Source organism: Oratosquilla oratoria, chromosome 12, assembly GCF_046742065.1.
Source record: "Oratosquilla oratoria isolate Oo_2021 chromosome 12, ASM4674206v1, whole genome shotgun sequence".
Lineage (NCBI taxonomy): Eukaryota > Metazoa > Arthropoda > Malacostraca > Stomatopoda > Squillidae > Oratosquilla > Oratosquilla oratoria.
Window position 1 is genome coordinate 33,949,157 of NC_134788.1, and position 23,641 is coordinate 33,972,797.

The 23,641-nt window shown below is 37.1% G+C and overlaps 2 protein-coding genes across 2 annotated transcripts in view; both read right to left on the reverse strand.

The window, feature by feature from the left end:
* LOC143031338 (uncharacterized) overlaps positions 1–12,346 on the reverse strand; it is a 33,670-nt gene extending 21,324 nt beyond the window's left edge. Inside the window, exon 1 of the mRNA XM_076195038.1 lies at positions 9,754–12,346. Within this exon, the coding sequence (XP_076051153.1) occupies positions 9,754–10,319 (566 nt within the window). The 5' untranslated portion in view covers positions 10,320–12,346. The remainder of the gene's footprint in view (positions 1–9,753) is intronic.
* A 4,702-nt stretch (positions 12,347–17,048) lies between these two features.
* LOC143031339 (uncharacterized) lies at positions 17,049–22,171 on the reverse strand. The gene is made up of 2 exons (XM_076195039.1): positions 21,489–22,171; positions 17,049–19,351 (listed from the first exon to the last, which is right to left on the reverse strand). The coding sequence occupies exon 2, from the start codon at positions 19,134–19,136 to the stop codon at positions 18,234–18,236; it is 903 nt and encodes a 300-aa protein (XP_076051154.1). The 5' UTR covers positions 19,137–19,351; positions 21,489–22,171; the 3' UTR covers positions 17,049–18,233.
* Positions 22,172–23,641: the final 1,470 nt, after the last annotated feature.

A 23,641-nucleotide genomic window follows, 5' to 3' on the forward strand; every position in this document is an offset into this window, starting at 1 on the left:
TTTAAAGTTTTATACCTTAAGAACTTTTGTATCAAAGTGAACCCAGCTAACTGTGGCATAATTATTAATAATAAGGTTGGGAAAGTAGTGGATATATTGAAATATGAAGGAGACCCAGACATTTATTTGTCATATGAAAGAGACCCAGACATTTATTTGGCATATCATATCTACAAAGTTTATGAAGATTTGTACACATATCCTGTGCAGTCAAGTTCTCTGGGTATATATGCTGATAGTAATGAAAGTAAGAGCATAAGAACATGCTCATATAAAGATATTGAATGTAAATGTATTCTTCCCCCCCCCTTCAGTTTCGTTTGACAAAGTTTGCCTCTTTTTCCCTTACTTCACACGGTCCACCAACAATGATCAGCTGCGGCTTCTGTTAAAAAATGGTTGTCTGATGTAAAATGTTACCATATTTTTTATTTAATTTGATAGTAGACATATTGAGATTATTATATAGGCTAGTGTACTACAGCCATGCACTGGTACCAGTTTTGACCTAGCTCAATGGATAGAGTAACCCTTGCTTTATGTACTGAAGGGTGATTCCTGCCCAGACTTATCCGGCATTGCCTCATTACTCATCAGGTGCCAAGGAAGGAGGGCGATCAAATCTTCTTAGAGGAGTCATAGTTCAGTATAGTGAGGGCTACCATAGAGCAGTGAGGACTGTATTGCACAGTTACTGTACAGTACAGTACATGTTGAACCTTCATGTAGCTTTTATAAGCCAATTGCATTTAAAAGCAGGAAGGTATGGCAGAATTTGCAGTTATTGTCTTTGAGGAAGGAAATGAAATTGCTGTGGTTCATGATACCTGGCTGCTGGATGGGAAATGTTATTGGCCACGATACCGATCGTAACACTTCAGAGCTCAAGAGATATCAAGGAGAAAGTCACCCCAGAAGGAGGAAGCTGGACACAGTATGATGCAAGAGTACTCGGTAAATGTGGTAAGTAACTTAAATTTCTGAATATCCTATATATGAATAAGTTTGAATAGTTCAATTGGCAAAATGGCAAATTGAATGATCCATAAATTGTTTTTTAAATTGGTTGCTTTGAATGTGTGACTTATAGGCACTATTGTATTTGTTTTTAATGTGAGGCTGGTTTGATGGACTGGAAGCAGTAAGCTAGAAATAGGAGTATGTGGAGAGGCAAATGTGGTAGCCAAATAAACAATGACATCAGAGGTCTTCTGGACAACACAATAATATGGAAACTGACAATGATATTTTCCCACATACTTTTGTAGTATTGCTGCTACCATCAAATTTAGGTGAAACTATATTGTATCAGTACATTACTGTATAATTTGTATAGATACATCTAGAGAATATAATAGCCATGAAAAAGTAATCTAAAGATCAGTGAATTTCCTTTGTTGTCAAGAAGGAATTGCCTATACACGACACACAAACATGGTCACCTGGCTGGCTGGCCTCAACATATTCCAGTTCCAAGAAGAGTACTGTGACAGACTATACACTCTAGTTTCTAGCTGTAGCAGAAGTGATTACTTACTTAAGATCAGAATTCATAAGACCAGAACATATGTTGGATTTTAATTGATGGCTGAAAACTGAGAATACTGTATTTACCATCTTAATGTGTATGAATGTATGCTGTAGAAGTCCTGATACTAATGAACAAATTAGGTGGTATGTTTATAGTACAGTATATCTGACATATGTTATTATTAATAAAGTTAACAGATATTTTAGCTTACCCAGTGTGTTATTTTTCACAAAAATATCTCGTTACTAAAACTTTCCTTTTTGCATTTCAGCTGAGTATGGTCAAGCCCGAGCATTGGCAAAGAAGGCAGAATATTCCTCAGATATTCAAAGTGAAGCAGAACTTGGAAGAGGAAACAGAAGGTATAACCTTCATGTAGTCTTTCTTGCCAGTATTTACTCACACCATTTTAATGTAACTGCACCACAAAAAGTTTTTGGAGCTTAACTGTTGAGCAAAAAAGGAATGGTTGGAAGCCAATTTTAAGCTTAACTTTTCATTGCTGATTTTATTGAATAACTTGTTAAGTTCTGAATACCATGATCAAGTATCTTTAAATTCAAACATAAGATTTAACAATGTGTAATGCTGTTAATAAAGACCATTAACATAAAATTTTCCTTAATGTATTTGCAGGGGTTTTGCTTGACAACAGAAACTTCCAAACCACAGAGGATGAAATTGGAAAAACCATCATGAAGTATTTAAGGAATGCATCAGACAGATGTGGTGGTCCCCAGAGGCGTTCAGATATCAATGCTTCCACCAGTAGTGACACATCATAGGCCTCCTATATGTAAACATTTGTCCAGGTGGTACATATACACTAATTGTTGCTGCCCAATGCAGAACAGGTAGACCACTGCATACCATGATTAACTTACTTTCATAAGGAATATCTGGCCTTTCTTTCATATCAAATGATAATATACTTTTGTCCATACCAAAGAATATGGATTTGTTTAATTATACTTTTGTTCACACCAAACAATATGGATTTGTTTAATTTAGGAATAATTGTGCCATGTACAATTGTACCCAGGTGTTTGTGCCCATGACCCCAATTCCAGCTAACATCAACATTTGGCATCCTTGCAGTCATGGATACAAAATGGAAATAAATATGAGATTATCCTCAGTTGTTTTCAGCTTTACATCTTATATCCATGACTGAAGGTGCCACAGGTTCAAATTGACTTGGAATTGATAGAAACACCAGTAGGTGTAGTCATGTTCTGTAGTTATATTGCAATGTCTATTTTGGTCTGTTATAGCACTATCAAAGCATTCAATACTTCTGTGGTAGAGGGGCAGTATAACTAATTATTGATTTTTTTTTTTTTTTTTTTTTTTTTACTTGATATTTGTTTCCTTTGAAAACTGCACATACACTGTATTTTAAAAAAAATTCAATGGCTTAAATACTAGATTTTGTTCAACACTTTGTGATATTCATTTGATATTTTCATATTTGAGAATATGAAATGAGAATACTTTATATTTTTGATACTGAAAGAGTACATTAGCATATTATGTTATATATATATATATTTCCTTTGAAAACCGCACATACACTGTACTTTCACAATTGTTTAATGGCTTAAATACTATAATTTGTTCAACACTGATATTCATGTGATATTTTCATATTGGAGAATATGAAATGAGAATATTTTATATTTTTGAAACTGAAAGAGTACATTAGCATATGTTTTATATATATATATATATATATATCAATGTAAGAGAAGATTTGGAATCTGGGATCCATATTGGAAAACAGTAAACACCATTTGGTCCATTTCTATTTACTCCTTGTCTTGTTGTTGTTTACTATGTGTCACCTATGGTCACTCTTTCTTCATTTGTTTTATGATCAAAATTGTAACTTTTTGTTTTATTCTATTCTAATTGGTATTTAATTTGTATTGTAATGTATTTCTATTTTATTATTTTTTTTATTATTATTATTATTTTTTTTTTATCATTGTAATGTATGCGTTGTACAATTGACTGAAAGGTTGAACCTTTCCCAGGTTTACCATTTCAGCGATTCATAAGGAGTTCACATTCTTGTAACCGTTATACCCCCTGAAGACGATTCCTGGACGGGAATCGAAACGGGCAAATAAACCCTTCAATTGAATCTGGTGTTTACTATTTTCCAATATATATATCAATGTGTATATAGTTCCTACTAGAAACTAGTCTACGTAAGGACATAAGAATGAAGGAGACTGCAAGAGACCATAAGGCCTAAACTAGATTTTCACTTTTTATTGCAGTATGCATTGTAATAAAAAATTGGTTTTCATATTTCTCTTAATAAAGTCTACTTGTATATAATCAGGTGTGTTTCAGTTTGTGAGCTTCATCAGCATTGCATGATATTCACTTTCACATTTGACTGTTTTGGTTAGTTGCTTATCTGTATACTATACTGGACTAAGTCAACTGGATGCTGGTAAGTGCATTGGACAAGTTGATAAAGTTATTCATTTTCACATTTGACTGCATCTGTTAGACATCACAGCCTTTGATGGAGAACTACTTTTCTGCCTACATGTCATGTGTATGATTCAGGACCAGACTAGGTGCCATGCACACTCGCCCTTCACCCCTACTCCACTAACCTTTTTCCATACCTGCTACACTTCTTGGTGCATTTAACAGATCCTGGAATGCATCCAAAAATGTGTATCAGGTGTGGTAATAGGTTAAAGTGGGAGGGGTGAAGGGTGAGGTGGCATGTAGCCTGATACTGAGCTATGCACATGAAGCGTAGGGATAAAAGTAGTTTTCCATCAATGGCATCGATGTCTAACCAATGCAGTCAAATGTGAAAATGAATAACTATATCAACTGCTCCAATGCACTTACCAGCATCTAGTAAACTTAGTCCTGTGTGTATGTGGATAATTTTATTAGTTGGACCAATTCTGGGAATAAGAATTAACGGATGTGGCCCAATTTAGGGTACCCTTTCATTGCCCCTGCATTGGCCCAGCTTCTAGCTGACACAGTCCAGTGTACATGCGGATAACTTTATTAATCGGACCAACTCAGGACACCTGAGTTTACGTAATTGGCTCAATTTAGTATAGGCCCGATTTAGGTTACCCATTAATTGTCCCTGCTTTGGGCCAGCATCCAGCCGATATAGTCCAGTGTGCATGCAGATAACTTTATAAGTTGGACCAACACTGGAAATCTAACTTTACGTAACCGGCCCGACATTTCTTAATCGGTAGTGCCTGAATAGATATGATGTTGGTCCGGTTATTTCATGTTTGTTGGGGTCGTTCCTGGCGCTCTCACCATATGCAACAGTTTTGATTCCTCACCCTGTATTGTTGCTGTGATCATGGGAAAATTAACAAGAAACAAGAGGGTGAAGCGGTAGAATATAGAGAGGGCCTGTGAATGCCTGAAATAGAAACAAGAAGGAAAAAGAAAGAGGACAAAAGCAGCACAGCTGCACCCAGCACTCTTGTTTCTTGTTAATTTTCCCATGATCACAGCAACAATACAGGGTGAGGAATCAAAACTGTTGTGTACGGTGAGAGCGCCGGGAATGACGTCACCTAACCTTGACCTTTTCAAGAGTATTGGTGCCTTGTCCACTGTCTTTGTGGGGTATGTTGGTGGGAGGAGCTGCCAAATATCTCCATAAACACAATTCTGTAGCAAAAGACGAAATAGCTATAGAAATGCTTATATTATTTCAATATACAGAATGTTTTTTATGCAATGGGGTTGCCAGAGGTTGCCAATATTTTATATATTTTATCCTACATTAAAAATAGAAACGAAATACAGTTGTATAACTTTGTATGAGTGTTGCCACCATCATAAAGTTTCTTTTGAAATGTTTACCTAAAATTTACTCATGTACCACAATTTTTTGAATGATTGCTGGGGACACTCCCTTAAGCAATTAGAGTTTCACTAGGGCTTACTATGTCTTCACTATGCCTTATATATATATATATATATACATATATATATACATATACATATATATATACATATATATATATATATATATATATGGGAAGAACACAATACCCTGAGGAATTATACACTAATGTAAGGGGTAATTATACCCAAGTTCATTAGATACATATTTGAAAATTTAATTTCACCTACTCTATAAATTGATGTAACACTCCTGTAATATTATATCAGGTTAGAAGGTGTCCCTACCTGTCAAAATTAGTAATGTAGAGGTCAATGTCCTGTGAACTTTGGTCTCATTTAGGTGTTTCCCATACTACTACTTCTCAAATGGACACTTCCCATATAAGCAATTTACACAAGAAAATAATATGGGGCATACGTACCAATAGGCCTTTTCCCAGTGAGGGATGGTAGTGGTAATGAAGTCAAAGCCTTTCACCCATCCTATTGTCGGATTAATAAGACGCGTGGAAGCTAGTACACAGTCCTTTTATTATTGTTAAACAGGTTAGCCAACATAAACATTAAGCATGAACATCTACATGCGCAACAGCAATGGTAATAAGAGTAATATGCAATGCAATAATACAACACCCCTCCTCAAGTTTATGAAGTCTCTAAATAAACCTATTGGCAAATAACAGTTTACTAATTCTCAAATAAGCTGCAAAAGAAAGCATACTGATGACACATCAAGCTAGAGTAAACCTTTAGAGTCAAGAACCGAATTAGATACTGTACTTGCGATACATGCACAAAATAGTCTTTTCCTGTTTCAATAATAAATCATCTCAGGTTGTACATTGGGTTTAGACACTCTGCTGGACCTTCTAACTTCAGTTTGTGATGGACTAGGTATGCTAGGTTTAGTACTAGGACAAACAATAGATGTAGATGTACCTTTAGGGATATCACTGGTATATATGGAATCATCAGATGAACCGAGTAGGGTGGGAGTCCCTTCTTTGGATTCATTGTTAGGCAATTTACTGTGTTCACCTGTGTGTATGAGAGAGTGTCTGTTCCTTCTTATTATGGAACCTGCATCAGTCAGGATTTTGTATGATCTTGGTTGAGTCAGTCTCTGTGTTACTTCTCCATAACGTTCTTGATCTCGTATGTATACTTTATCACCTGCTTGAAGAGCTGGCAATGTCTGGATACGATGGTGGTTGTTGTAGTTCTTTGAGTATTTCTCTCTATAGAGTTCCTCTTTTTCAAGTAAATCATCTTTGTTATATCCCTTTGGTACCAATGTGTCAGGGAGTACTGGCAGCTTTGTTCTAATTTTTCTACTCATCAGTATTTCACTTGGGGTCAAACCATTTCTAAGTGGAGCTGAACGATAAGCAAGTAGTCCTAAATAAGGGTTAGCATTCTTTTTAAGGATGTTTTTAGCTGTCTGGACTGCCAGTTCTGCCTCCCCATTTGCTTGTGGGTGTAGGGGTGATGAAGTAACATGGGTAAACCCCCAACACTTGGCAAATTCTTTGAACTCATGGCTGGAGTACTGAGGTCCATTGTCAGATACAACAGTTTCAGGAATTCCATGTACAGAGAAAATATCTGACAGAGCTGTTGTGACTGCAATCATTGTGGAATTTTTCAGTTCTCTGAACTCAAACCATTGACTTGAATAATCAACAGCAATGATGTATGACTTACCCTCTAATTCAAAAAGGTCTGTACCAATTCGGCTCCAAGGTTTGCCTGGAAAGGACATTGGTAAGAGAGATTTCTTTGGTTCAGGTCGTAGCTTAGCACAAATATGGCACTTGTTAACCATAGATTCTATCTGCTTTGTGATGAGAGGCCACCAAACTGAGTAACTTGCTCATCCTTGGCACTTAGTGATTCCTAAATGACCTTCATGTAAAGCATTGAGAATATCTAGCAGTAGAGAGGTTCGAATAACAGTACGGTTGTTGAACATTAGTAGTCCTTGGTTGACTGTTAAATGCTGTTTTTTCTCCCAATAGGGTTTCAAGAGTGGCTGAGAAAGCATTATTGAGGCCACCCATCAAGACAATAAGCATGTACTTGTTTGCAGATGGCATCTGCTTGTTGAGCTGCTTTGATCTCTCCCAGGCGTCGTTCTGTAGCTGGGGTAACTTGAAAATTACCCTCTAGACTTTCTTCTACTTCTTCTATAAGCTCTAGATCTGCTTCTGTAGGAAGACTTGTTGGAGCACGCGATAAAGCATCAGCTGTGTTCCGATGAACACCTTGTACATATGTCACTTCTGGCGAATATCTTGCTAGTCGAAGACAAAAGTGAAGAATTCTAGGCGGAAGTTTTGACAAATCAGTACTTGAGAGCAAAGGCACTAAAGGGCGGTGATCTGTCTCAAGCTTGAAAACTGTTCCTAAAATGTAGTCCTTAAACTTTTCACAAGCCCAAGTAGCTGCTAAAGCCTCTTTTTCAATAACTGCATACCTCTTCTCTGTGTCACTGAGCGATCTTGAAGCATAAGCAATAGGATGACGGTGCCCTGTGTCATCCACTTGTATAAGAACAGCGCCAAGGCCGTCTTGACAAGCATCTGCAGCAATAATACATTTCTTGTTTGGATCATAATGGGCTAGGATCTCTGTGGACACAAGTTTCTGTTTGATTGTTTGAAATGCAGCTTCTTGTGGTTGGTCCCAGAACCATTGTTGACTTTTCCTTAAAAGCTGGCGAAGTGGTTTATTTACACTGGCTAAATCAGGAATGAACTTAGCGAGCTGATTAACCATACCATTGAATCTTTGCAATTCCATAACATTCATTGGTCTTGGGAAATCTTGGACTGCTTTGGTTTTTCCTGGATCTGCTTCAATGCCTTTTTCTGAAATGATGTGGCCCAAGAATTTCATGTGTCCTTTCGAAAACTCACATTTGTCGTTTAGGGTGATTCCTGCTCCCTGTAGTCGACATAACACTTCTCGAACTCGATTATCATGAATCTCTTGTGTGGGCCCATGGATGAGGATATCATCCATGTGGCAAACAACTCCTTCCAAACCTTCCAGTATGCTTGACATGGTTCTTTGAAAGATTTCAGGGGCAGAGCGAATGCCGAAGGGCAAACGATTGAAGCAATAATGCCCAAATGGAGTCACAAATGTTGTTAGCAATCTTGATTCTTCATCAAGTGGCATCTGCCAGAATCCAGAGTTGCCATCAAGTTTCGTAAAATCTTTACTACCTCGTAACTTGGCAAGATTCTCGTCCACACTGGCCATAGGGTGTACTTCTCTCTTCACGGCTTTATTTAAAGGTGTCAGATCCACACAAATTCTCACATCTCCAATAAGTTTTACAACGTTAACCATCCCTGAGCACCACTCTGTAGGAACAGTTACAGGTAAAATGACTTTTTGTTGAACCATGGACTGTAGTTTCTCTTTGACTTTAGGTAGCAGAGGATGTGGTACACGTCTTGGAGTATAAAGGTAATAAGGAGTAGCATCTTCGTGCAAAGAAATTCTGTATGTAGACTTGAGTAACCCTAATCCTTTGAAGAGCTTGGGAAATTTTTCCTTGAAGTTCACTACACTATGCTATTCACTTCCTTAGCAGGTTTCAGCAATCTAAGAGCCTCAATAGCTGATTTGGACAAAAGATTATTACCCTGACCTGTCATAACTTACACATTTTCTATATGTTTCCTATCACCTAATTCAAGCATAGCATCTACAATTTTCCCTTTAATAAGATGATTGAGATTCACTTCCCCCTGGTCCTCGGAAGTCACTATCTGCCTTTGTGAGGTTACACTCCTTAAGCCAAGGTGTTTTGTCACTAACAATTGTCACTTTGGATCCACAATCAAGTTTAAAGTTAGTCACTTTCCTATCTACAGTGACATTAACTGACCAAAAATTCTCACTAGCAGATTTGACTTCCCCTAACATAAAAGAATTATCTACAATTTCATCACAATCATCATCTATTTCAAATATAGATTTTGAAAAATGGCAAACTAAAGCATAATGGCCTACTTTCGAACACTTGTGACATTTAGAATCTCTGGCTGGGCAGTTTTTCTTGAAATGTGTCATTATTGCCACACCATTTATACTTGGATAAGCTAAAACCAGACGTTTTATGTGGAGATTCACCTCTCTTCTTTCCTGTATGTTTCGGTTTCGGTGCCTCATGTACATTATCATTCAGGTTTCTTTTGTGTACTGGTTTCCTCGTTGAAGATGTACTGGTACCTTTTCGCTTATTCGTGTACTCTACTGTAGCTTCCAATTTTCCTGTATTTACTTACTTGTGTATTCTGGAGATTTCTGCTGCTCGAAGACTTTCAATCACTTTGTCGAGGTTTGGGACTGGCTGTTCACGGAATAGTCGTTCTCTCCCTGCTTCATCCGATGTACCAACGACAATTCTGTCACGAATGAGAGAGTCTTTGAAAGTTCCAAACTCACATGATTCGCTTAGTTGACGAAGACGGAGCACATACTCATCTACTGATTCGTTGCTCTTCTGAATGGCAGAGTTGAACAAAACCCGTTCATACAAGACATTTTGCTGGGGCACAAACTGCTTCTGCAACTCTTCAATAATCCTAGCAGGTTTCTTCTTGTCTTCCTCTGACAGCGAAGGAAGAGAATTCATAACTTTTATGCACTCAGGTCCCATGACACAACAAAGTGTGGCAGCAACAATTTCCATTCCCTCAGGGTTATCTGTTCCATCATCTTTTTTCAATTTTGACCTCAAATCAGTAGCAATCATGAAGTAGTGCCATGAATTTTCAAAATCCTTCCAGTTCTCCACTACATCCCCTTTTAAAGACATAGGTGGGGGTGCTGGAATCTGGTATGTTGACATTTTAGATTATTCTTCCTCGAGAACGTTATTCGCGACGTTGTCACCTACACGGAACACGGTCACTGCTATGGATGTCGTCTACGTCGTCAAACGCCAGGGCGGAACCCTCTACGGTTTCGGAGGTTAAATTAAGAAAATGTGTCATTCACTGTGGCCTAACTTTTGTCTTCAGCAGTAGGAAGTAGGCCTACACTGTTCACAATTAGCCTAGGGTAGCGTAACACTGTCAGCACTTCATATATGAATGTTCTGTGATCGTCTGTCGCGGGCGGTTACGTAAACAAACGAGGGGAACCTTGTGTTATTCTCTGAGGGATACGTTGGCAGCCCTGATGATTGGCATGCACTTTCTCCGAACTCGGCAGTCTGGCACGATTTTCACACGCAATTACAGGAAAGATGTCTATTTTCTTCGTAATGTTCCCATTCCAGGATGTTCACTGAAGTTTATAGCGTATCTTTCGAGACGTGGTTTCTTGATACTTGACTAAAAACACCTAAATAGTCCAAAAAACACACGCTACCGCCATGTCGGATTAATAAGACGCGTGGATGCTAGTACACAGTCCTTTTATTATTGTTAAACAGGTTAGCCAACATAAACATTAAGCATGAACATCTACATGCGCAACAGCAATGGTAATAAGAGTAATATGCAATGCAATAATACAACACCTATACCCTTATGTTGTTCCTCCTATCATAGCTCCCTGGGTCATACAGTACTCATCACAAATCTAAAGCTGCTGGAGCAACTTGCCCTTTACTTTTGATTACTTCTAAAGATTCGGGTATTACTTCCAAAGCAGTCCACCACATGCCTCATTTTTACTATTCTAGATTAATTCACCTACTTCATTCCACGAACAATTTTTAATTTAACATCTTTCACAAATGTAGTTATGGGCTTGAATCCCACAGTTCCATCCAATTCCCATTAGTGACTGTTCCAACAGCCCGAGCACATACAGCAAGGTGATGGCTATGGCCACAGCCATGTACCTCTTGGCGTTAGCTCCTCACTTTTTTTCTTTGTAAGATTTTTGTAGAGGTCCACCACCTCTCCTCAATCTATAGTGTATATATCTAATTATAGTACACAAGAAAAGGGCAACATTCACAGGGTCCTGTTTCCTACTCTCCAGTTTATCACACCTAACCTCAATTTCAAAAACAGTTCTAGATTATTCTATATATTTTCCAATTATATCTAGATTTGAATTCATCTATTGCTCCAGCAGCTTGGGCTATATCACCTTGCAAGCTATTCGAAGTATTTATGCATTTATCTGGAAAACTTTATTTCTTCACATCCTTTGGACATGGGGTCTTCCTTAATTTGTTCTCATGAGTTCCTAAAGTCCTCCCATCCTTAATCAAGAGATCTCTTCTGTCAATGCAATCTATCCCCTATAATGATCTGAATAATGTAATCATATCTCTTCTTTCTCTTTGATTTTTTCAAAGTTGGCACACCCAATGCTTTTAGTCTTTCCTCATATTGTGTACCAGCCTTGCTGGGGACCAGTTTGGTCACTGCCCTTTACATTCTCTCAATCATACTTGATATCCTTCTTTCTATGTGGGGACCATAGTACTTCTGATGCATATCCCAGTCTTGGATGGATCAGGGTTTCAATGAGTTTTTCATCATCTCTATCCATACAGTGAAAAGCCATTTTAATCTTCGGGCCACTTCTATTCATAGTATAATGAATGATATAGACCATGGACTAAAATCTACTGTTTCCAAATTTGCTGATGATACAAAACTGTGCGGAATGGCAAATGATCACTTAAACCAATTAGATATTCAAGAAGATTTGGATCAATTACAGCAATGGTCTGAAAAGTGGTTAATAACATTTAACACAAGTAAATGCAAGGTAATGCACATAAGTAAAAATAACAGTAAGTACGATTACAAGTTATTTGGAAATTCGTTAACAAAAATGGATAGTGAAAAGAATCTCGGCGTAATTTTCAGTAACAATCTCAAATTATTAAGCAGTGTATTTAAGCCTCTGAGAAAGCAAATAAGATTCTAGGACTGATTGCGCGATCTTTTGACTTCAAAAGTCCATCACTCATTAACAAGCTATATAAATAGCTAGTTCGTCCACATTTGGAATATGCTGTTTCCGTATGGTCACCGAATCTCATTAAAGACATTGACAGATTGGAAAAAGTACAACGGCGAGCCACTAAACTGATCCCAAATATTAAAAATAAATCATGCGAAAATCGACTAAAATGTATAAATTTGTTTTCCTTAAAAAAGCGTAGACTTCGAGGTGACTTATACAGGTCTTTAAGATTCTAAAGGGAATTGACAACATCAAAAGTGACAACATTTTCACTCTGAATGAGAATCGGACAAGAAACAATGGACTCGAACTGTCTGGAAATAGATTCAATTTGGAAGTGGGTAGAAACAACTTCGCCAGCCACGTAGTTAATGAATGGAATAAACTTCCTGCAGAGGCAGTGCAATGTAGTTCAGTTTGAAGCTTTAAGAATCATTTAGATAAACACCTAAGCAAGATGCTGTGATGACTATAATTTATTTTATATTATTTGTTTATTATTTGATTCTCACTTATTATTAGTTGCATGTCAATTTATTATTTACTATTTACCTGTTTATTATTTAACTATACCTTTGCATGTATGCATTTTATTTACTATTTACACTATTATAGTTCTTATTTATTTATTTGTCTATTTATCATTATTATGTTTTTTTTTTCGCATCCGGCCTAGATATCTCTATTACTAAAAATCTTTGACCCGATCGGTTTTCCCAATCCGTCAGAACCCGGCAGAATGCGGACACGCTGACCCCTGTCCGAGAGTATAGGTCTATTCGATTTTTTTTTTGGCAGTAATGAAACGAAGAAACCGCCATTTCTGGAAATGGGTTACAGAAACGAAAAACAAAAAAAAATAACAAAACAACACCTGTCGAAAAACAAAAAGCAAGTTGTGTTTTTAAAACGAGAACATGCCGCTAAATTTCCAACGTTATATCAAACTTGCAAGGATTTCTCCATCAAGGAATCAATAAAGTCATTTCATCGTAAATTTTTGTTGTTCAACGTCAGATTAAAGGAGGATCCCAAATTAAATTATACCGATGAGACATTCGAGACCCTTGAAATGTTTGGAGAAATTTCAGACGAAAGATCCCAGGCATTTGAAAAACATTACTACGCAGGCTATAAAATTTTTACGAAAAGTGGAGGTAAATCGGATCACCGGGACTATCAGAAGTATTACCTTCAAAGAAGTTTTAAAACTCAAAGAAGAATAGACAAGCTAAAAAAAGTATGCCATTAAGAGTGCCTTGGATAAGAAAGTTAAACAAATTGAAAACAATTCTGAAGTTGTTCAAAGTAAAAATACGATCCCTCCAAAGACGCAAATAGAACTAGAAATTGACCATTTAGAGCAGACAATTCAAGAACGCAGATATTACGTGAGGAGCGTAGCGAGCTGCGCCGCAGGCCAAGACCCCCGGCGTAGCCGGGACTGGCGCTGCCAGTGGGCTTGTCGAATAAAAAAGGTCTCCTGTCGGCATACTCCGCCTTTGTAATCCTTTGTAATAGTTTGCTGGAGAGTTGCAACGGTGTTATGTGGATGCATACTGGAGGCCCTCTCAACAACTCCCCAGACGTAATAGTCTAAAGCAGTGGTTCTTAACCTATGGTTCAATGGGTCCTTGTGGGTCACAGTGGTTCACAAATAGGACCATGAGTCGAAAACTAGTAATAGTTTGTGGCTGAGCTAGGCTTCTACTCACTAGTGAGGGGATTTCTAGGAGGATAGAGAACAACAAGACATAAGCACAGGGTACATAAGGAAAAAGGTTGAGAACACCTGGTCTAAAGGATTAACATCAGGAGAGCTAGGGGGCCAAATGTTGGGAGTGACGTGGTCGTGAAAATTGTTGGCCAGCCATTCGTGGGTGGTGTGGACCGTATGCGATGGAGTGGAGTCCTGTTGGAAAACATACGGCCTGCCACGTGCTACAGCAGTAATCCATTGTTTCACAACTGTGACTAAAACATTGGTGTAAACAGCGGTGTTAACTGGAAGACCTTGATGGAAGAAATGTGGAGGCATCACGTCGCCTTCATTGCTCACGACACCCAGAACCACAACGGAGGCTGGATATTTTGTGTGCATGACGGTCGGAACCTCCTCGGCGGTTTGACACAGCCACCAACCATTTCTGCGGTTCACCTTCTGGTCTTAGATTTTTTTTCTTCATCGGAGAAGAACCACAGCATTCTTGGTTCTTCCGGATGTTTCAGCTTGTTTAAGAGACGCTTGACCCTGGTCACTCGGTTCTCCCTGGTCGTCCTCTCCGCATCACGTACGACTTGTAACGGAGGTCTTCATGAACCACACGTCGGAAGGTGGCCTCACCAACGTGCAACTCCTTACCCAGTGCCCTTATGGACTTCCCAGGGTCCTCGCCGATGGCAGCTTGAACAGAACTGATGAATTCAGGCGTCCTGATACTGTCCTAACGCCGGTAATGTCGTTTCCTGTGAGAAACGGTTACCACATCGCCACTGGCAGCATGAAGCTGTCACAGAACTTTGAAAATGAACGACCTGGCGACATTCAGGAATGCAGCGATCTTGGAGTTGGAGTACCCCGCAGCCAAGGAGACGATTACAAAATGCCTCTTCATTTCCTGGGTGATCCTCGGTTACGCCATGTTCAATCTGGATAAAAAAAAAAAAAAATAACTGTGGCATCTAGAATACTACGTCACCTATACGATGTGTTCTCAAATAGCTGCCATACCCGGTATATCAATTTATGAACGAGTAACGAATGGACAGGCCGGCACTGGAACAGGATTGTGTAAAGTTGCTTTGAGACAGGAAAAGTAATACTAGCAGCACAAACATCTATTATATATTTATATATACATACATATATATATATATATATGCACACATATATATATGTATATATATACAAAGATATATATATATTATATATATATATATATATGTGCACATACATATACATATATATATATACATACACACACACAGATATATATATATATATATATATATACATATATATATACATGTATATATATGTATATATGTATATATATATATATATATATATATATATATATATATATATATATATATATATATATATATATAGTACATTCATATATGGAATAAAATGAATATGATCTAGGAATAGATTTACTCCCTTTCGACCAATTTGGTCTTCAGTTATCTACAGAAGGTAGATAATTCTCTGAAGAAGACCAAGTTGGTTGAAATGTTAGAGGAAATCAATTCCTAGATCATCTTTGTTTACTCCCCTCACCCAATCTCTTTGATATATATATATATATATATATATATATATATATATATATATATATATATATATATATATGTATATATATATATATATATGCATGATATTTTTTCTTATAATTCATTGAAAGTGATGGCTAATTGTGCATTTATTATATTCTTAATTGTATTTTACATATGTCCTAGAATGGACTTATGTTCCTTCGAAAGGAGGTTTATGACTTCCTTGTAGGTGGTCATGTTTGCTATATCGCGAGCTCGGGTTCAAGACCCTTCTTCAGTAGCTTTTAGGAATATTGTATCTGGTCAGGAGTGACGAAGCCACTTTCACCGTTACTGGAAACTGTCTTGGCAACATGTACCGTCGTCCTGGCAGTGATCCTTTGGACCCAAAATTCACACATGGTACTGTTTAACATCCTGATTCACTGATGGTTTGGGGTGCTTTTGGCTACTATGGTGGGGGATCATTAGTGATACTAAAAAACAAAAAACAAAAAAAAAACATGTAATTCTGAATGCAGACAGATACTTTGAGCTACTTAATGACTATTTGGAGGACTGTTTTATTCAGTGCAAAACAGATGTCATGCAGGATGGTGCACCATGCCACACTGCTAAACTCATTAAAGTATGGTTTGCATTCTGTGATGTGGAGTATATAAAAGATTGGCCAGGTAATTCGCCTGATTTAAACCCAACTGAGAACCTCTGGGTGCTCATGAAAAATAAGTTATGTGAGCACGACACTTCATCAATCCCCAAGCTGGAGGCAGCCATTAAGGATATTTGGAAGAATATGGACCCTGTGTGGCTTCAAAATCTTGCAGCACCTGTCCCCAAACGTCTCCAAGAATGTATCAAGAGAAAGGGGTGTCCAACAAAGTACTAGATAGCTGGTATGTACTTGGTAATGTAGGTTATTTGAGGAAATTTATTGTTTTTTACTCTGGTGCCTAAGTTTTTGTCCCCCAATGTATATGTATGGACACATAGATCACATTAGCAATGTAGATTGCATACCAAAGTATATTATATTTACATTATATAATTTGTCTTCATTCTAAATATTTATTCTTATGCAGTAAATTGATTAACATTACCTGGTGGCAGCTTCCCTTATAACCAACTTAAACAGACCAGAACACTTTTTTCCCTATAGAATAGTTACTATAGGTTAGGATAACATTCTAGAATCACACAACCATGTATACTTAACATGAGATTTATGTTGCTCAATACCTCATAATATAGTATGTCCTAATCTAACCATTCCATAGGAATATATATATATATACATATATATATATATATATATATCATTGATAAAAAAAAAGGTGAAAAATGTGTTTGGGGGATGCTGGAAATACAGATGTTCCATTTTTTATCTACGTGGCGAGGCCCTTTGGTCATAAGTTTGTAGTCATGGTCGGTTAATTGCGAAGCTAAGATATTAACTTTTCATTGATCAAATTATATGAAAACTTGCAGATTTGAAAGACCTGATCAACTGACATCTTGTATTTATTTTTCAACAACATTGCTGAATACATTAATGTAGTTATATTTAGAGTAACAATGGCGTTTACTCCACACAAATTTGTACAGTTCTTAAGTATACATAACTATATCTGGCATGATGTGTGTCATAACCCTTTAGACCTCAGCAGGACTTGACTAACTGTACTGAATGCAAATATATTTTAGCTTACTCCAGTAGCATCACTGGCCTACGGGGGTTCTGCATGATTTAATTTCATATGTATGGGTACTTCCTTCTGTACAGCGTTATATATGAACATCAGAAGAGCAAGGGCTTAATCAAACAATTTTAAGAAATTTTAACTAATATTTAAACAATCAGTCATTCACATTAATAATACTAATAATAATATATCATACACACACACACACACAATTATAACTATTTAAACATAATCAGTCATTCACTTTAATACTACTAATGATAATATAAATATCATATACATACACACACGCACACATATAATAAACTAATTAATGATTTTGTGAGTCACAAGTTTAATTGTCTGAAGTCGCTTGACTGCTCAGGACAGCAGAACCTCACAAGTGGGGGCGACAGTAACTCTAACCAAACATGGCACTTAACACTGAATGATCACATCTTGTCATAGAATACTCATTGCTGTTGCACATTTTGTTACACAGTTGGTCATACACTTAGTTACACACTGGGAGGTATAAATTTGTAAAAAGTCAATGCTTTACTGGCTCTTTCAGCCACGAATACTTAGCATACCTTCATTTAGTACTGGCGATACTTAACACTGGATGGGGTGGGATTCCTGAGTATAGCCGAACGATGAGCTCAAGCAATTGGTTTAATTTGCAGTTCTTTGTTTTGACTCTCATGTCGTGGAGGCTAGCTGCCCCTACCCTTTCCATTGGCCAACGTTACCACTCCAAGCTCACTCAGACAATTAGATGCAGAATGATCTCGTGGTGGTGGTAACGTCGTGATATGGCTGGTTAGGTTGTGTTCCAGATTAGACTGCTTCTGTTAACTTCTAGCTCATTGTGTCAATGGACCCATGTGGTTCTCTCCCTCTCCTCCTCCTCCAGTATGGGTCATTATGTGTCGTTTGAGATCATCCTTTCGTAAGAAACCTGTATCACACAAGTCACACTTGAAGGGCTTTTCTCCAGTGTGGGTCATCATGTGTCGTTTGAGATGACCCTTTTGTGAGAAAGCTGCATCACACAGGTCACACTTGAAGGGCTTCTCTCCAGTGTGGGTCCTCGTGTGTCGTTTGAGATCACTCTTTCGTGAGTAAGCCGCATCACACAGGTCACACTTGAAGGGCTTCTCTCCAGTGTGGGTCATTATGTGTGGTTTGAGAATATGCTTGTGTGAGAAAGCTGCACTGCACAAGTCACACTTGAAAGGCCTCTCTCTAGTGTGAGTCATTATGTGTTGCTTGAGAATATTCTTGTGTGAAAAAGCTGCATCACACAGGTCACACTTGAAGGGCCTCGCTCCAGTGTGAGTTGCAGTGTGACGTTTGAGATTCTTTTTTTCTGCGAAAGCTGCATGGCACACGTCACAATTAAAAGGTTTCTCTCCAGTGTGAGTCATCATGTGTCGTTTGAAATGACACTTCTGTGAGAAAGCCGCATCACACAGAATACACTTAAAGGGCTTCTCTCCAGTGTGGGTCATCACGTGTCGTTCGAGATCACCCCTTCGTGAGAAAGCTGCATCACATAGGTAACACTGGAAAGGCTTCTCTCCAGTGTGGGTCATCATGTGTCGTTTGAAATCACCCTTTCTTAAGGAAGATGCATCGCACAGGCCACACTTAAAAGGCTTCTCTCCAGTGTGGGTCATCACGTGTCGTTCGAGATCACCCCTTCGTGAGAAAGCTGCATCACATAGGTAACACTGGAAAGGCTTCTCTCCAGTGTGGGTCATCATGTGTCATTTGAAATCACACTTTTGTGAGGAAGATGCATTGCACAGGCCACATTTAAAAGGCTTCTCTCCAGTGTGGGTCATTATGTGTTCTTTGAGAGCACTCTTTCCTGAGAAACCTGTATCAAACAGGTCACATCAGATTTTCTTTATTATATGATGCATATACAGAATCTTCTGATACCTTTTCCATGAAAATGTTGATATTTACCCTCACCCTGAAAGAAAATATACAATAAGTTAAGTAATGCAGTAAAGGAAAGGAACAAAAAAGATGAAAAAATTATAAAAGTGATGGAGTTGCACAGAAAAAAAAGAAAAGAAAAATAGAGACTAGGGCAGTATAGATTAAGAATAATAAGGCAAAAGAATTGATGAATAGATACTCGAAAGAGATAGAGGATATGAGAAAGAGACCAGTGTATAATGTAATATACAATAGCATAATTGGAAATAAGAAATCTTTCTCAAATTTTTCAGAGGATCACTACACACACACACACACACACACACACACACCAATCACGGATGTCATAAATCAACGTTTGAGAGATGTATGAGAATCTGATCTTTTTTACACCAAAGTAATTGTAACCTCAGGGTTGGCGGAAAGACGAGAATCATTAAACAGAAATACCACCAGCATCTATGAATAAACATCTAAGATGTTGATTTTTGACATCCTTGTATAAGAAGTATATTACTTCTAGTCAATAAATCCCAACGTGTCCCTACCTACACCTAGGGCTAGGTTAAGTTAGATTCACCCCTCCCTTCCATCAAATACTAAAACAAGGGGCACGGTTGGAGAGGCTTGTCGAGTTATAGTTATTCAGTGAAAACAGCCACTTGAACTGAGTTATAAGTAATTTGCAAGGGTATTTGTGCCCCATAGCAATCTTACTCATAAATCAACATAAGATTTAATTTTGTAGGTTATGGTCAATGACTCTATTTCTAGAACATTCTGATATAAAGTATATCTCTTACTAATATATTAGAAGCATTACAAAAACATACAAATACACAGGCATTATCCAAAATGTAGCAAGGTAAGAGAAGAAACAACTCATACCAAACAAGCGTAAAGGAAGAATGATATGGACAATTGGACAAATATAAAAAGGATGAGTGCAGAAAACTGAAAAAAAAAGACTGGTAAAGTAAAAATTAGTATAGATATAAGTAGTCACATGAGTGGATTTCCAGCCTAGCCAGTCAGAACGTCCCACTGTCAAAACGTCCCACTTGGCCTTCGGTCAAAACGCCCCACTTGGGTGCACCAAAACGCCCCACTACCACTGGATCAAACTACGAATAACATCCCACATAAAAACGTGTTATTAGTGTAATAGATTGCATATAGTTTAATTGCTTCAACTATTTTCTTTAAAATGTGTGATTTTCATGTAAGCAATTCCAGAGGTCTATGACCACTCAATAGTCAAGAATGTCCAAAATCAATATTTGTGTGATTCTTGTAAATCCTCTACTGCTTTCTACAGCAAATTACTTTGTTTCCATTTGTCAGGGAACATCTTTGCCCCACCTACACCCCTTCACAGACAGGACTGGTGAATAAACTATAAAATGTTTGTCTATGATCTTAGAGAGAGAAAAAAAAAATCTAGGCAACCGAACGTAACCTGTACCTACCTATAGCTAGGTTAGGTTAGACTCTTCCCCCACAAACAGTTCTATCTGCTACTAAAATAAGGTGCATGGTGGGAGTAGCTAGTTATTGTTCTTCAGTCAAAACACTTTGAATTAATTACAAACAATATTTTGTGATAATTTATTTCTGCCTATGGCAATCTTGCTTATAAATCATAAAAACATAATTAAGACTACTATTTCTGGAATCTTCAATTTTTGAAGGTAATGGTTCCTCTTGAAACATTTAACTGCATAAATCTGGTTTATTCCAGTCCCAAATAATCATTATTTGGGACTGGAATAAACCAGATTTATGCAGTTAAATGTTTCAAGAGGAACCATTACCTTCAAAAATTGAAGATTCCAGAAATAGTAGTCTTAATTATGTTTATATCATACATTATTATAATGTATGATATAAATGTAATCTGCACCCTTTACATTAAAAAGAACTTGCTTAGAATATAGTAACCTAAGAAACATATTCCCTAATTTGTGGCTTTGCATGCATAGCATGAGACTAAACAATCAATAAGCATTTAGACTATATTCTGCCTACCAAAATGGCAGCGCCCTTAAGCGATCGGAATTAACATAAGAAAGGCAATATAATTTGCTGAACTGATAAGGAAAATAACCTCTACCACATAATAAATGTAATGTACACAATTGGCAAGTGCCCATAAAAACACTAAATACCTGCATGACTTGTGCTACCAAATTCTATGCCTCTACTGGATCTCACAGATGTCCCGGCTCAAATATTTTTTCATGTCTGCACTGTGCAAATGCTCATGCTATAAAGCACTTATTTGTATTCAGCTAATACGAAGTGGACCTGTGGAGTGAATATAAAGAAACTGAGAAATAAGCAAGCGACTTTTTACTGGGTTTTCGTACCAAGGAAGGCGAAATGAAGGCCTGCCTATAGGAATGTAAATAAAAAGGATACACACATAGTACCTCTACATTACGTTACATATTAACGTCAGGCCTGTACAAATTCACACCAGGTTTAATGACCACCTTATGAGTCGATAGCCTTAAAAAAAAACTCTGTAGAGAGACAAATACAAGAAAACTACTGTATAATGAACTCCTAAAAAGTCTGTAAGTGTGCAAATGAACAGGAAGCACAAAATAACATTACTGAAAAAGAGGTATCAGAAGCCGATTAGAATTGGGCAAATCACGAGAGAAATATATCAACCAATAGACGATGATCAGGTTCAATCACGACACACAATAATCAAAACACTCCAGTAACCCCCACCCAACCACATCCAAGCTATTCGGTCAACCAATTTTATATTCCCCTACGACTGAACTAACGAAAAGGAAAGCAAGGATTGATGATGAAAATTGCCCCTTATATCAGCCGAACAAGTCGACGTGGGAAAAACAAGATGACGTAGAAAAAATAAAAAAGAGAAGGGTGCAGTCCTGGATACCCAGAACAAGAAAATCATGCGCTAAAAAAAAAGGCTAGCAAAACACCCAAAGATCAATTGTAGATCTATTAGAACTACGAACAGTATATCTACATCTATGTATCTATCTATCTATCTATCTATATATATATATATATATATATATATATATATATATATATATATATATTTATATGTATGTATAAATATATATATATATATATATATATATATATATATATATATATATTTATGAATATATATATATATATGAATATATATATATATATATATGAATATATATATATATATATATGTATGAATATATATATATATACTGTATATATATATATATATAATGTATATATATATATATATACATATATATATATATATATAAATATATATATATATATATATGTATATATATATAATATATATATATACATATATATATATATATATATATCAAGGACTACTATTCTAGCAAAACCACTGTCATCTGCCCCTGATAGCATAAGCAGTACATACCTCCGTAATTCAGCAGACCTAATTGAGAAAGTTAACAACGTAGTCTTTTCAGGAAAAAGGTTAGTAAGCTATGATATAACATCCTTATTCACTAATGTATCCGTAACAGGCGCCATCAGCGCGATAAAAGAATCTTTAAAAACCAATGATGAGGAAAAATTACCAGTTTGCATAAGGGATTACATGTAGCTAATAGAAAAATGCATCGGGTTCCGTTCATTTATTAAATTCAAAGACCAAGAATATCATCTGTTGGACGGCCTTCCTATAGGGTCACCATTAAGTGCAGTGGCTGCGTCTCTATACTTGGAGATGTTAGAAAGAGACCATTGTCTTAAAATTATCCTTAACCCATTAAACTCCGATGACAAGATGTCTTGTTATTTGGTCAAATAAAACAAAAAATCATAAAACACCAAAATGTTTGATCAAACACCAGAAAAATATGATGTCAATCCTCGCTTCGCTGCGAGCGAAGCGAGGACTGACGTCATATTTTTCTGGTGTTTGATCAAACATTTTGGTGTTTTATGATTTTTTGTTTTATTTGACCAAATGACAAGACATCTTGTCATCGGAGTTTAATGGGTTAAGGATGCACATTGGTTCCGATACGTGGATGACTGCCTACTCGTTTTCCAGCAGAAAACGACACCAGTGATATTATGACTAAACTTAATGAGGCAGCCGATAACAGCCAGTTCACTATGGAGAAAGAGTCTCTCGGTCACCTACCCTTCCTAGGCACGGAAATACACAGGCAGGAAAACAAAGTACTCTTCAAAGTATACAGAAAACCCACAAAGACGATTTAATACACTTCTACAGCGCACACAGTGAACGGACCAAGGTAGGAGTAATAATTTTTTTTTCTTAGAGCATTAAGGATAT

Bases quoted from the DNA above. Each gene is read 5' to 3' on its own strand.
- LOC143031339 (XM_076195039.1), bottom strand. From the start codon at position 19,136: ATGATGACCCACACTGGAGAGAAGCCTTTCCAGTGTTACCTATGTGAT.